At 38.6% G+C, this 16025-nt stretch overlaps 1 protein-coding gene across 1 annotated transcript; it reads left to right on the top strand.

Moving 5' to 3' along the window:
- Positions 1–700: 700 nt before the first annotated feature.
- On the top strand, positions 701–1864 carry LOC108138462. Its single transcript, XM_017260666.2, has 2 exons — positions 701–1163; positions 1224–1864. Exons 1-2 carry the CDS (start codon positions 932–934, stop codon positions 1634–1636), a joined length of 645 nt encoding a protein of 214 aa, XP_017116155.1. The 5' UTR covers positions 701–931; the 3' UTR covers positions 1637–1864.
- The last annotated feature ends 14161 nt before the right edge of the window (positions 1865–16025 follow it).

Below are 16025 nucleotides of genomic sequence, written 5' to 3'. Positions count from 1 at the left end.
AGTGTCGAGCGATAGCGCATACGTCCGATCTGAGCGGTTGTCGATCGAATTGTGAATGTGAATGTTAATGTGAATGTGCATGTGGCTGGATGACTCGCAGATTTGCCTATCCCGTTCATTTTCGAGTATCCGAGGGTTAAATGCGCTCTTGGCGCAATTTGTAGGCACTTCCCTACAACCCTACCCCCTACCCCCCCTCCCCCCACCAAAAAATAAGGGGTTGGGCCAACCCTCCCCTACCGCGAATTAGGTAGGCAAAGGAGTTTGCTTTTTACCTGGCACACAGGACACGTTATTGGGACATCTTCGGATCGCGTAACCCTTTCGGGTAAATCGCGTTAATCCCGGCCAGGTACAGGAAATTATCATTTTTCATTCGGTCCCGTGGCCTGACATCTGGCATCCGTGGGTTAAGATCCGCATCCTGAAGTGCCCACAAAAGGAAGTGCCAAAAGGGGGAGAAATGTCAGCGCAAGGACTCGCCGGAAGAAGTGGAAGTGGAAGTGGAAGTGGAAATGTCACACGGTCAGAGAAACTCTGACTTATTCAACTCTCCTAATTGAAATCACTGGTCCTTTGTTTTTCTCCTCGAACAATGAGTACGACCTGTCACATGTCAACATGGTAAAAAAAATAAATATAAAAGAAGCCAAACAATAAACCACTCAAAGTCTACTCCAAAATCAAATCGGAGCTGGATACCAAAAACACAAAAAATCGAGAAAATATATATATCAAACAGTAGTCCTTGAAATTTACACGGTCAGTCAGTGTGGTTTGTTCGGTGCTTAAAATCATAGCTCAAAAAGCAACGTAGAGGTTCAGTAACAATATTAAAAAAAAAAAAAAAATTTGTAAAAACAAAAAAAAAAACAAAGCAAAATTGTCGTTTCAATAAATTTTTTGGTAAACATTAAAGTAAATATTAATTATGTCGAAGGCAACAAAGCTGCGTTTTGCGCTGATCACCGAGGATGTTTTGGACAAACTAAGGCCCAGATCTCAATCGGAAAACTCTAGATCGAAGAACATGGATGAGATATATGCGGCCATAAGGACGACGGTCATTGAAGTTGTGGATCAGAGGTTTGAGCAACTGAACGCCACTATCAATCAGCTGGTTGAGGATAGAATAGCCAAGATATTGGATCACCAAAATAGAGGTAAGCTAGTCTCGATCTGGAAAAGGGATTCCAAGCAGAAGGTTGACAAATCCTTTAAAGTGGCAGCCCTAGCGGTCGAATCGACCAGTTTCCTGAAGAAACGAAGCCCAAAACGTCATCGTCTGCCCAAAAAGGGCCCTTCATCGCAGGAGGAGCAGTTGCACTCCAGGTCAGAGGATCAGTTACCCAAGAGAGCCCGGACCAAGGCCCAGAAAATCACCGTGATGCCCATCCATCGGGATGCCCACGTGCGCAGTACTGTCCGTACTCCCTTGAACAATCCAACTTTGGCACCACCAACACCCACACCACTCAGCATGGATCGCAATGACCTCGGTGATGATGAGGATGGTGAGGACTTTCTGGATGGCCGGGACCCCTCCATTTTGACCCTCGCCGCTCAATATCTCAAGAAACTCGAGGACGCCCGAGATCGCAAAAACCAGCAGTATCAGCATCAGCAATTACCCTAGAAATGGTTTAAATCCAGCAAACAGAAGCCCACTTTTAATTTAGTCTTTGAATGGACTACAATCCCCCGATTTCCATTTGGGCAGTGCATAAATAGTCGGGCATGGTGCAATTTAAATGAAGTGACTTACCAGGCGGGGCTCATAGACTGATAAACATTGACTCTTGAAGCTTAAGACTTCCAGTTAGTCTTGAAAAATTAGTTGAAAAATGTAAATAAATTCAGTGAATTAATAACTGTTTGCTTGTTTTTGTTTAGGAATCTAATATATCATTAATTTCATTGAAATCAAAGGCTTTAAGATTTGCTTAGGACCTTAATAAACTAAATGTACGTAGGATAAATGAGATATGACATAGTGCTTTAAAGTATCAATTTAAAAAAAATGTCTTCAAAACATTAGTAGGTAATATGGTTTTATAATCACAACAAAATCAAAAACCCTAAACTAATATGGAAAATTGCACATTGCTTAAAATTTAATTCCGCAACATTAAACTAAAGACATTCCCTATCAAAAAGTGCAAGCTTTGTTTTTATATTATGGATATTTGGCTATTAAAAATTTCAAAGCTCTTCCCGTTTAATGGGTGTAAAGTTTTGTGAAGTAAACAAGTTAATTTAGAAATTAATAATTATTCAAATATTTAAAAATGAATTTCCATTTATGTTAGTTTCAATATCCAACGCAACATCATCAGCTACATCCCCTGGCGAAAGACCACCGTTGAAGTCGTCTAATCTATGAAATATGTAAAGTGAAAAATTGAATCGCAAGCAATTGTAAAAATCAGCCTGGTTACATTTCTTTGGGAAGGGGGGGTGGGGGGTTCGGTGGGTGGTGGCTGGTGTTTGGTGTTCGGTGGACAGGGGCTGTGTGGGGTTAAGAGTCGCATAGTCTTTGCCGCTTATCAACGAACAGCAGACAAGGCCAAAGCATCAATCAAGAGTTTCCAATGAATGGCTATCGACTGAATTAGACGACCAGCTCGAGTTTTCCCAGTTCCCCATTTCTTTTTACACGGTAAGAAAATACCTTAATCTGGATATGATTAAGTATCATTTTTTTTAAAACATAAACATATTTTTGTATTCAATATCAGGAATTATTTGGAATATTTTAAAAGTAAAGGTAAAGTTACTGGACTGCTGGTAATCTACCTCATTATTTTAAATCAATACTTTAATTAAATGAACTTATAAATAAATAAATCGTAATACACATAAAATAGTACATACATTAAAAGGCTCAAATATATTTTTGATTATATATTGACTTTTGTTATTTTTTTGTATTTCCAAAACTTTAGTTATGGAATTAAAATATACAAAAAATCTGCATTTTTTAGTTATGGAATTAAAATATACAAAAAATCTGCAAATTTTTTCCCCGGTGTAGTTGCTTGGCCCCCTCTCTTTCCAGAACTTTTTGCGTCTTTTGCAAATTCTGGACCACCACCCAAAAAAAAAAAATGAAAGTGGAAAGGACAGGCAATATTTTTGCGGCTTAATATGTGTTAAAAAAATGGAAATAAATAAATGCGAACCGCTGGCGAAAAAATGTTTTTCTGCCGGATGGCTGGGTGGTGGACTGGAGGGCGGGGGAGGGAGGTGGGTTGAGGACATTGGGGGTGTGGCTGGCTTATCGCTATCCTTGTAGCCAGTGACAGGACATAACATAACCCCTGGTATCTCCAGCGAGCCATGCGTGGGCGTCTTTTTCTCTCGCTCTCTCTCTCTGGATTTTTTTTCCTTAGATGTGTGTGGTCACCCCGGAGAGGTCAAAGGGCAGGGGGTTCCCAGTACCCAGTACACAGTTCCCATCACCCATTTCCCATGTCCCATTTCACTTCTTCCAGCCAGCGAGAAAAAGGGGTAAAATTTGCTGACTAAGTACTTTGGAAAATTGCTTACATGTCTGCTATCTTCTGGCCGCTGCCCGCCTTCGTTTAGCGGTAATACATTGTCATTTATGTGCGATCCTGGGCGATGGGTGCGGGGGTATGGGGGTGTTGGGTTTCCCAATCCATTTGCCAGGCCAGTGGACAAGTGTTGGGTGCCATGTTTATGTTTTCTCGTTGTCTATCATTTGAAGAAACACCAAGCCCCCGCTTCTCCCTTAAAAAATTCCTTTTGAAGCCAAGTTCGCGTTTCAATTTTTTGCTTTTCCTCGGGAATATATAAAATCCACAAGCGCGAGAAGAACTTCACATATGACAACGGGGGACAATCGAAGGAGCAGCTCCAAAAAGGAGGAGGGGGAGGGGGCGGGGGGTTGAGGATGCGCTAAAGGAGGTGGCAAGGCGGCGAAGAAAAAGACGAAGGACGAAGGACGACTTGGCCAGAGACACACGCCGCTGCTCTGGATGTTTGTGATTTCTGAAGCGGAAAATCAAAGTTAAGCCCTGTTTATACAGGAAAACTGTATTCGAATACTATACTATAAACTAGTATGTTTTTTAAAATGAAAAAACATAAATTTAACATTTATCAATATAAAGGTTTCCAAAATTGTTGAAAATATTACAAAACTATTAATATTAGATTATATTATTAGATTATACAATTTGGGTATTTCAGTTCCAGTTATTTACATTATTTACTAAGACACTGAACAAAATACTTTAACAAATTTTGTTTTATTTCTATTAATGGACTATGGCAATTTCTACATTTATTTTATATATAGTACATTATTTGTTAAGGCGCTGTACAAATTACTTTTAAAAATTTGGTTTTATCTTTAATTATATACTCTATACTTATGTTATAAGTATAAATGAGACTGGTTTCTAAACACTGATGTTATATTATAAGAACATATTTTCTATTAATAATATTGATTAAACTCCAACAAACCATTTGAGTTTCAGCTCTTATTTTATAAAGAAATTTTTTTTATAATAAATAAGCAAATACATATCCTTTTTCAGAGTGTTAATGGTAGTGTAAACGGGACTTAAGGACACACACTGCCCCGATTTTTTTCGTTGTATGTGTGCTTCCGCTCCCCTTTTGCTGTGCGTGTGTTTGTGAGCGTTCGTTCGAGTTTCAGAAAATTGCATTTTTTCATATCATTAGGTTTTATTGGTTTCTTCCTGTTAAATATTCCCAGCTCCCCGCTAACCACTTGCCACGCTCCACGCTCCACGCTCCAATGTCCCAGGACCCTGGTCCCTGGTCCCTTGGCCATGGTCCTTGGTGTCCTGGTCCTTTTGTCTCGCCAGTTGTCAAAACAACAACACGGGCCACACGCTCCAAAAAACAACCTGAACATCACACATGAATATATGCATATGGTGTATGTATTTATATAGATATGTATATATACATATACATATGTGTATATACTGATACACATGAGGCACGCATCATATCATTCGGAAACGACGGCACCGCGAGTCCTGCGACAAGCGCCTTGGCAGACCGACAAGTCCTGCTCCTTTTTTCCCAGCTCCAAGCTCCTTTTTCACTGCCCACCCTGAACTTCCTTTTATTTCTGCCCGTGCGAGGCGACAAATGCAAGCTGGCGATTTCCCTCGGAGCCTTTGTTGTTATTGTTCCACCATCCCAATGGGATCCCAATACTGGAGAATCCCGGACAACTTTGCCCACCTGCGTGGAACAATGGCAAATCGATTGGACAAGCCCCGACGCAATTAAAGGCCATACGTGGAGCGCGATTAGGGCGACTTCCATTCAAATAAATACAAAATCATTGCTTTAATATTCAATTTAAGAATCTAAACAAGTTGAAAGCCACACCAAGTATAAATATTTTAGTATATTTTTAAAACGCTATTCCATTTACTTTTATTTCCAATATTATCTGACATGTCCTTTAAATGTTTCATTTCTTGGATAATTTTTTATTAGCATTTTAAAATTAAAATGCTTACCATATTATTCCTCAAAATGCAATACTAATTTTAGAGTAAAAGTCTTGCGTATTTTGATTTGAATATTTTTTTAAAAATTAAACTAAAGTTATATTGTATAGATTTCTTTACTTTTTTTTGAGGATAACCAAACTTCTTATCAGCCTCACAATGAATTCCCATGTGCCGCATCCCAAGCTCCCCTGAAAAATCCACATTTGCAGAAGTGTCCTGTCAGCTCATCGCATTCGAAGTTGCTCAACTCCACTCCATTGACCAACTTAAGCCACAGACTGCGCAAAATATTTGTCCAGGCAAACACATTATGGCTGGCACGCAGAAAAAGTCTGATTTCCATCCACCACGGCCCAGTGCCTATGTAAATAAAGGTGGTTACAAAGTGTACACACGCCACCATATACGTGATACATATGGGTCCCACATCAAATGTCCTGGCCACAAGGAACAACAATGCCCATGGCAGCCCACCTGCGTAAATCAGGATCTACAGTACCTCTGATTGACTGCCTGTCACATGGGTGGTAGTGAAAGAAGGAGTGGGTGGGAGGTGGGGCGGGTCCTCTGGGGGGAGGTCCTCGAAGGGATAACTGGTCAAGAGGCAAGGCGACCGCGCAGGCAAATAGAGAAGCTCCTGTGTCAGCGCAATATGCTACTAAGCCAACGAATCGAGACGGGTCCACCTTCAGTGGGTGGTAAGTGGGTGGTAAGGACATGCACTGCGAAAAATACAGTCAGTCTCAAAATTAAAAAAATATTTTCTCTTTTCAAAAGCATAAGGTTTGCAAAAATTGAAACTGAGAAAAGTTTTATGAGCAGAACTAGCATTGAAATATTAAAATCATACATTTATGGCTAAGAAAACCAAAAAATTATGTAAAGTTGTAAAAGTAAGATTATTCAAATTTAATCATGAAAATTCTTGTAAAAAGGTAGTAATTCTGTTGAAAATAGGGTCACATGTTTTTGCATTCACTTTTGTAACATTAATTTTTTTTATTCGGAGCTTAAAATATTGTTTTGTTATTATTATTTTTAGTTTTACGATACGTAATTTTAAATATATTTTTCCCTGTGTGTGCCCACTCCAGGGATCCGTTTTGGACCACTCACATGTGCGGATGTGTGGGTGCATGGGTGTGCTCCTTGTTGATGATGCGCTTCGGTGGACGCCGCCCAGCGGAAGAGGAAATGAAAAAAATATAGAGAAACAGGACGAACAGTCCGTGAGGCGTTCTATCGTCCTTGCCGATTCCGCCCGGTTGGCTTGCGAAATTTTTGAATTGGATACTCGGGCTACCCGTCCACCAATGCCACTCCCCCTACTTTCCATCCCTTTCAACGGACCTCTGTCGTCTGTCGTCCTGACCAAAAGGCATCAGTCGCCAGTGTGTGTGTGTGTGTGTGTGTGTGTGTTGTATTTGAAATTTTGCATATTAAAATATTGTCGTGCATGCAAAGGTCGCTCCTTCGAAGGGAAAAAGGAATACGGAAAAAGGAAAAAGGTGCCCGGCGCCGTGCGTCTCTGCTTGTTTCTTGTTGTGCGAACTGTGGTTCAAGTTCTGCGATTTTATGGATTTCCTAATAACTATAATTGAAGAAAAAATATATCACACTAAAACATACATACTCAGTTATAAGGTTTGTATTCACACAAAGGCAAAATTTGTTAATTATATCAATAAAACTTAATAAAAATATATCCAGACTTCAATACATTTATTATTGTGTAAGAAAGTAAATAAGATCGATGCTACCTTAGTTAATTTCTAAGCTAATTTTTTAATCTATCTAACCAACATTTACAACTACAATAAATGTTTATATTTCGATAGTTATATAGTTAATTATATAGCTTAATAAAATAATAACTATCATTTAACTTCGTTAAAGCTTTTTACTTTTTATAAAATTATTATTATAATTTATGTTGCTTCTGTGTTAAATTTTCTCTAACTAATAATTTTAGTTTTGAGCCCACTGTAAGTTGTTGTTATTAGAAACTGTGGATGTTGATGTGGATGGTGGGTGGTGTGTGGTGGATGGGGCAACATTGGGACACAGACACATCGCCTGTGGTAACACAATAACGAATTTCCGTAGCAACTTCATCGCCGAGTCCTGCTCCTGTTCGCCCCCCTCCCCCTCCTCCTCCTGCCCGCTCCTTTCCAGATCCTTGGATCCTTGGACCCGATGCCGCTGAAATGTTATCCAGTTTACATGGTCCTGCTTCATTTGGAACTTTTCTCTCTGCTTTTTCGCAATGCTTTTTTCCGCGTTGCGTTTGTACCATTTGCCGGTTAAATTCAGCAAGGACATAGCCAGTGGGTGGGGCAGGACATAAATGAAATTATACACTCTTCCGTGGCTGCACTCAGTCACACAGACAGACAACCCATATGCCAATAATAATAATAATAATAATAACGAGAATAAATACGATAAACAAACAAACTGGAAATAGGAAAAGTTGCCGAACAAACAGGATTCGCGGCGGGATGAGAAATCAAGACGAAAAACATTTTGCAACTTCTGGGATAATTTGATTTGGGATAATTTGATATTTACTCAGCATCAAATTGATAATTGAAAGTTATTGACTTAAATACGGGTTATTGTAATGTAATTCAATGTGTTACAAAATGGAAAGAAACTTATCAAAGGAAGATATATATTAAAAAAAATATTTCTCAGTGAAACAAAAATTCAATCCTATCGAAATTGTCCCTCCGACTCGTTTGGATTTCCCGACTTCGATCATAAATCCAAGTGACAGACCTGGGCAAACACTTTTGCCCATTTGTCGAACGTCAGTCGGTTTGGGTTCCCAATTTTTAGTTTGATTTTTTGCCGAGGGACTGAAAAGCCGTTACATTCCATAACAAAGACTTATTGCACAAGACATTCGCAGTTTTCCTTCGATCCGTTTTAATGGATTTCCATTTGTTAGCATCGTCAGACTCTCCTCTCCACTCCTTTTTTTTCTGGCTATTTTTTATAGATCGTGAGAAAGTTGTTAACCCCTTTGAGGCCACATCTATAATTTATAATGATTAGGTACCGTTCGAGTTAGGGAAAAGGTAACAGTTTCTGCAGCGAAAAGACGGAAGGATCCTTGCGATGGGAGGGGGGTTGATCCTTGAAAGGATAACGGAGGCTGTCGACCGCGACAGAGGCGTCATCCCTCGGCAAGGGGTCTTCAGAAGGGCCAGAAGGGACCAGGCACCCCTGAACCTCGGAGGTCCCTGGCCAGCTGTGATCCTTAATTTCGCACAGGTTCCATGGATCGCAGGATAACCAGAGTCCTGGAGCAGACAACAATGGCCTGCGGCGCATTCCCTAACGAGATGATTGATCCACAATCGGTTCGGTTCGGTTCCGTTCGGTAGGGGGTTGCCTCAAGGAGTTTCTCTTGGGGTGGCAAGTGAAGAGCTTGAGGTGAGGATTATTATAAGGATATCCACAATGTGCTTGTCGAAAATATTTATCTATCTCTGGATATCTTAAAAAAAAAATGGTTAGCTAAAACATTAAGCCATCTACTACCAAAAAAAGGTTTATATATTGTATTTAAAGAAATGATTACTCATCTTGCCTATCAAATATAACAATTAAAAAGGGTTCACCATCATTTGTCATCAATCATAACTGAAAACTTGTAACTTGAAGTACAAGGGCTGTGCCGTTGTGACTACTTTAAACTGCTTAGGGATACACCAAGTATTTGATAAGTAAAACATTTTTTGGACATATTTGTAGTCGGTCGATTTTATTGAAACTTAAACCGCAATTCCAAAAATTCCAGAAACTTCAAGAAAAATTATGTATGTCAATAAGAAATTAAGCAGGTTTCATTTCATTTTCAAAAGTGTATTTCCAATCAATTTATATTCAAGATAATATAAATAAAAAAGTAGCCAAAATCGAGGTCACCAGTTGATTGTTAATAAACCAAAGCCAATTGATTCCAATCGATAAGTGCCCTAAACTCCCCCACCAAGTGATTAACCCAGCAATGACCCTTGGTCCGCGAAGTGACCTCTTCCTCCGAGCAATTCATTAATCAAGCAATTAGTCGGGTTTAAATAGCCGCTGCCAAAACACACACACTCGCAAGGATCGAATGGAGGGGGAGTCCTTATTATACCATAAACGTATAAATATCAATTTGATCTGTCAAATATTGACACATCAAACCCTAAACAAACCAATGACAGGCTACCCCCCTGCGCCATTTAACGTCAATTTATGAGCAACAAAACACCCAAAAAAAAAGGACAAAAAATTGGTGGAAAAATAATAAATGAAAACAGTGAGAGGGGAGAAGGGATTTTTTCAGATCATTTCAAGGGTCCTTGACTTCCTGCCCGGCCACTGAGCCAATGAGGCAATGAGCCAATGAGTGATGCTGTTTCGTCCCATGAGCCGAGCAATTATGTGTATTATATAACATCATGTTTGCAGTTTAATGTCAAAAACTTTGTTTTTTACCCCAAAAAAAAATAAAAGGGAGAGAGCGAGTGAGAGTGAGAGGTTAGGGGATGCTGAACCTGGACCAGAGATCCCGAGGACCTCAATGGGAATCCTGTTTTCCCATTTTTCTGCCGCTTTCCGGGTTCAAAGTGCGTGTGAACTTGAGGCTGTGCGGATGCTGCGGTATTGTTAAAGGTGTGAAGGCACCGATTAGGGCCACAAAAGCCAAAACAGGAGCCCGTGTAATGCGATAAGGCGCCAATCCCATTGTGATCTCTCTGTCTTCCTATATTTTGGGTTGAAATAACCCAAAAAAAAAAAAAAAAAAAGGAACACACACACGAAAAACTAGGGGAAATTCCATTCGAGTTATCCTTCGAGAGCAGCAGCAATTAGTCAAGTGGTTAATGAGTTGAGCGAAATCGCAAAATCGGATCGGATAAGGTCGCACAACTGTACACTTCGTGATGGATTTGGGATTTCCCGAATTTTCCCCCTTTCCCTTTTCCGTTTTTCGTATTCCGTTTTTTTTTTATGCGCGATTTTGTGCATTTTCCGGCACATTGGCGAAACTGCAATTGCAATTGGTCTGGGTCGAGGGTCTGTGTCTCCCAGGATGGGTGGGTAAAAAAGGGTTAAGGGCTTTAGAGGGTTACAAGGGACAATGACAAAAGGCGAAAAATTAAAAAATGGCACAACAGGCAAATTTCGGCGATTTTTTTTGTTGAAGGGTTGCAAAACGACAGAAGCGGAAAGAATGCATTTTGAAAAACAGTTTTCGAATACACAAATTTAACGATGCTAATGCCCACTGCGCTGCACTGAAAGAATTTGTTTGTGAAATTTTAATTTTTATTAATATTTTAAGCATTTAGAAAATAGAGTTTTGATAGTACTCTCATGCTTTTAAAAAATCCAAATAGTTTCAAGATACTTTAGAATATTTAATTACCTCAACAAATTTATATTTACAAAATTTAAATTCAATTTAATAATGTTGAATGTAAATTTAAAATAATAGCAGTTTAAATAGTTTAAATAAAATTACTAAACAGAAAGTGAAATAATTTATTTGGACTAGTATGTTAAATTAGTCAGTAATATTATATTTTTAATAAAATTGTAATATTAATCAAGCATATTAATAGTTTACTTTTTCCACCATATTTGCGCACCAAGTATATCAAATAAGTCCACCTTCTGGCGGATTAATCAATTCAGATCAATCGAATTCCTTGCCGCCAACCCATGGATATATAATTCAAGTTCCCGCATCCTCATCCTCATCCTCATCCGATTGAATTTCGAATTTCGGCTAGCAACTGTCCGCGGATATCGATTGCCGATGTTGGCCAGGTGTTGTGTGTAAAAGCGTGTGTGTTGGGAAAACTGGGATGCGGCTTATAAGGTCCGGATTTCGAGTTCCGAATTCCGGATATTGGCACCGGCACCTACCCCGTTCCTCTTTCCCCCAGGAACCCAACCACCCAACCCTTAATACCCACATTGTATCTACATACGCGCACATTTGCATGGCCTCATTTCTTTTCATCCATAATTTCAAATTGCGAGCGAATTTCCCCCGCTGCCGTGGCATAGTTTTTCAGTTCAGTTCAGTTCGGTTCAGTTCGGTTCAGTTCAGTTTTTCCATTTTCCATTTCATACAGACACAGACTGGGAAAGGGGGAAAAGGATTATTTATTTATTACGAAATTTTCGTCATTCGATGCGCGGCTGTGGCGCGTGGAAAGGTGGAAATCAAAGGTGGAAGGACGCTGAAAGGGACGCCGCAAATGTCGAATTATTCAAATGATGATTCCAACCCCCTGTGATATGCAAAAAAAAAAAGAAAAAAAAATAGGTAGAAATAAAAAAGCAGGAAGAGCGAAATACGCACACAGGACGACAGGACATGCGAGATACTCGTCGCGTTGATTTTGTGTGCACTTTTTTTTTTTCGTACCTTGCGGCAATCTGGCGGCACACACACACACACTCACCAACACACACACACACACAAATGGCCCTCATGTTGCCGCGTTGTTGTTATTGCTCGTCCTTTGTAGTTTGCATGTCCCGTTTCGTCATATGAGATCGCGAACGTTTACAAATTTTTCATTTTATTCAAAAACAAGAAAGGTACGTCATTGCATTTCCAACACAACGGACTGTCAATACTCTAGCACTGAATTTATTTTTTTTTCAAATTTGTATTCCAATTGTAGACAAAATGATTTGAATTGTATTTGTATCATCTTCAAATATATTTTAGAAGTGGTTTTAATTCGAATTTATTAATCAACGTAACTTAAATATTCCTTTTATATTTAGAGCCACATTTTGAATCCAAATTTATATGTTTTATTTAAATTAATCTATGTAAGTATATCAGCTAAGTAAATATATATTATTTAGAAGTGGATTGTACTAAGAAACTTAAATTGGCAGGTTATAATATTGTTAAATTCTTAATGTAAGTTGATTTTGTTTCTATTTAAGTACAATTTCCATTTGCTTTTGTGTACATTTAATAATAAGTTTTAAACACAAGTTTTCAAAATAATATAAATATAATTATTAGGACTCAGAACTTTATTTTGCCTTTAATATGACATTTGTCAAAGATCCAAATAATTCAAATAGTTTTAAGTGTTAAGTTTTTAAAATAATATAAATGTATTTTTTTGGCCTCAGTAATTTTTTATGCCTTTAATATGACATTTGCAAAAGATTCAAATAATTCAAAGTGTTTCATATGATCAACATTTCGGCAGGCTATCTATATATTCTTAATAATAAATAAAATCCCAAGTACGTAGTCATCGTGCAGGCAATATACCCCTCGTCCTTATATATCACCTCCAGCCAAATGGACAGATACGAACAGGACACAGGACACAGGACTCAGGACTCGCTGAAGTGTGTGTGCGTGTGTAATATAAAAAAGTCGCTTTCAAAGACATCTGTCCCATATGGGTGCATCTCCCTTATTCGCCCAACTCCCCTTCGAAAAATAGTGGCGACCGCAGTCGAAATTTGAATTCATTTAATTTGCACCTTGTTGGGCAATTTTTATTTATTATTTGTTTTGTTATCTTCTTTTTGTGTCGGTAACTTTATATATTCTGCTGGCTAGCAACATCTGTTCTTATCGATAAAGGGAAGCGGAAAAAGGACATAGGTAAATATGCTGGTATGATCAGTATATAAATATTAAGGTGCTAAAGACTGATGATCAAATGCTTGCCTGTTAAAAATTTTGAACATGTAGGTAAGGAATATCAATTAATTAATCAAAGAAGATATTAAAAAAGAGCTAATTTCTGCTTCAAACTTATTTAAGCTCTGAGTGCTTAAGTAGCTATATTAACTCAATAACTACACAAAAATCTACACCTATTTAAATGTATGTTAGTATAACTAGTTTTAACTATTAGTTAGCATTGTATAAATAAATAAATAAATAAATATGTTAGTATATACTTTTTGATATTTGCTTGATTACCTTTCTCATACCTTTCGAATATACATACAGTCCAAATCGAATTTAAATCAAATTTGAGTAAAAGCCACCAAATAGACAAACACGCAGACCTTAACCCCCAACCGCCCTCACACACATTCCCAAGCTGGACCCATATCCTTAACCCCCCATTGCCCCACCCATTGCAAAGCCAAATGCGCAAAAAAAATGCGAAAAGTTTGCATAAATGTCCACAAACATGTGGCCCAGTCACAGTTGCCTTCATTTTTGGGGAAATACCCCTTCTGAAAACCCAAAACCTTAACCCCCAATCACCACCCCACCTCCAATCATAAGCAACTCTTTTATTTTCCTTCTTTTCTTCTTTTTCCTGGCTGCTCATTGGCGTCGTCGGCGACTTTATAAAAATGTTTGCCCTTCGGTTTGTTTGTTTGTCTATGCCTCGATTTGTTTGTCTGTCTGTGCACTGAGAAAAATGGTTAAAGTTTAAGCATACTAGTATATGTTCACTCTTGTGTAGATGTCTTAATTTGAGTAAGGATTGCTTTCTGTTTAATTTCTTGATAAATAAAGAACAACAATATTGTTTATCCATATTTTAATATGGCTACATTTTAATTTACCTGCTAGCAAAGTTTTTATAAATAGGACCGCCATATAATTGTCTTAAATTTGTTTTCGCTATGGGTATTCTTTTATTTTGAGCTTAATTTTTATCAAAACATATCTAAACATATCATATCGCTTAAATCGTCGATTGCTAGATCCAGCTAAAATTTTGTTTGTATCTCCATGTACACACATTCGTTACAAATATTGAGAATTTTAGAGGGTGCTTAAATTCTGAAAATAAATAATAATTTTTATTACTATTTTTTCTCGCAGTGCATGGGCGTGCGTGAGTGTGTGCGGGTGTGTGTGGTTGTTTGTTTGTTTGCCCGACTGCGTTTTGTGTCGTAAATTTAATGGCCAGTCGCAGTGGCAGAATCGAAAAGGAATCGAAACGAATTGAATGGCAAAATGGGAGCCATGCATAAAAAATTGCCAAAGCCAACGGGCGCGCATGGGGTTAAGGGGCTGGCAGCCAGGGGTTAACTTCGATTAGCCCGAAATGTTGTCATGGCCTGTGGTCGCACATATGTGCCGTCCTTCGGTTTTTTCGGAGGGGGTGTATGTGGTCATGGGGCCAAGGCACAAATATTAACCACCCACCGCCCCCTGATTTCCTCATCGAATTTCTACAGACGCGGCAAAAATAAATAATAAAAAAAATGGCAGGAACGAGAGAAGATGTTGGGCGCTGCTCAAGAAAGTAAAAACAGGGACGTCGGCAAAATGCTCTGTATATCCTGAAACATGATTTAATATTAATGTCATGTTTGAACTACAAATACAAATATTTCATCTTAAAAATTTTAAAGGAATGGGCATTCAAAAACTTTAACTAAATAAAATACAATACAATTTTTTCTACGCAAAACTATTAGTTTATTATTAGTATTATTATTTATATATTACTATTTATTTTTTTATAATATATAAATATAAAAAATAAAATGAAGATATTGTTATAAAGTGTGTTATTCATTTGTTTTTAATTAATGTATTATATTTTAATTATTGTTAATACTAAAATGCTTAATAATAAAATGTGAAGTGGGACAAACATTATATATAAATATATATATAATGATTTTATATCTAACTTTGAACGTTTTATTTATACTATTTACAGTTAAATGTGATTGCATGTTTTGAAATCTATTATACAGGTAGCAAAATAAATGTTCTTATGGATATGCCTATTTAAATAAACCCTATAAAATAAGTTAAAGGACAAAACGAAGCGAACTCGGTGCCCCAATGCCATAGGTGTATACCTACTTAGGAATATGGGTCCTGTGCTGCTGGTTTCTGTACCCAAGTCCCAGGTCGCAGGTCCCATGTCCTTCGTCCTTTTTTGGGTTGGCGGACAGCGTCCCCCGAAATATAGGGCCATTGATCAAAATTGCCACAATAATGGCGAAAAATCCACCCCATGTGCACGGCCCACCCACAGTTGAGAGGCCAGGGCCAGTCCGGCTTTTTCCATCCACCCCTTGCCACCCCCTGCCACCCACTTTTCCACCTCCTCACATTTCATTCCGTTTCATGGCGGAAAGGAAAGCAAATATCGCCATTGCCGTCCAACATGGCAACGGGAAAACGGACAACAGGACCTGGATGTAGACTTTCAAGGTGGAGGAGGAGGAGGGGCATGTGGAGGGGTAGGCAAGTGGGTGGTTGGGTCGGGTGGTGGCAGGATGGCAGGATGGCAGAATGGCAGGACCTCGTCTACCATTGAAAGCCCGTTTTGATGGCTGCTGTGGATGCTGGTGGAAGGTCCTGGCAAGGTAGCAGGCGGTTGCCAACGCGCCTCTGCACGGAATGTCCAAAAGGACCAAGGGACCCGCTACACTGAAAACAAAGTGCTGGCTCTACTTTGCCACCATCCAGAGCATTTTCAAACACACAAATTTATATTAGATTATACATCC

The sequence above is a fragment of the Drosophila elegans genome, unplaced genomic scaffold (genome assembly GCF_018152505.1).
Source record: "Drosophila elegans isolate 14027-0461.03 unplaced genomic scaffold, ASM1815250v1 contig_149, whole genome shotgun sequence".
NCBI classification, from domain to species: Eukaryota; Metazoa; Arthropoda; class Insecta; order Diptera; family Drosophilidae; genus Drosophila; species Drosophila elegans.
This window is presented reverse-complemented; position numbering and strand designations above follow the sequence as displayed.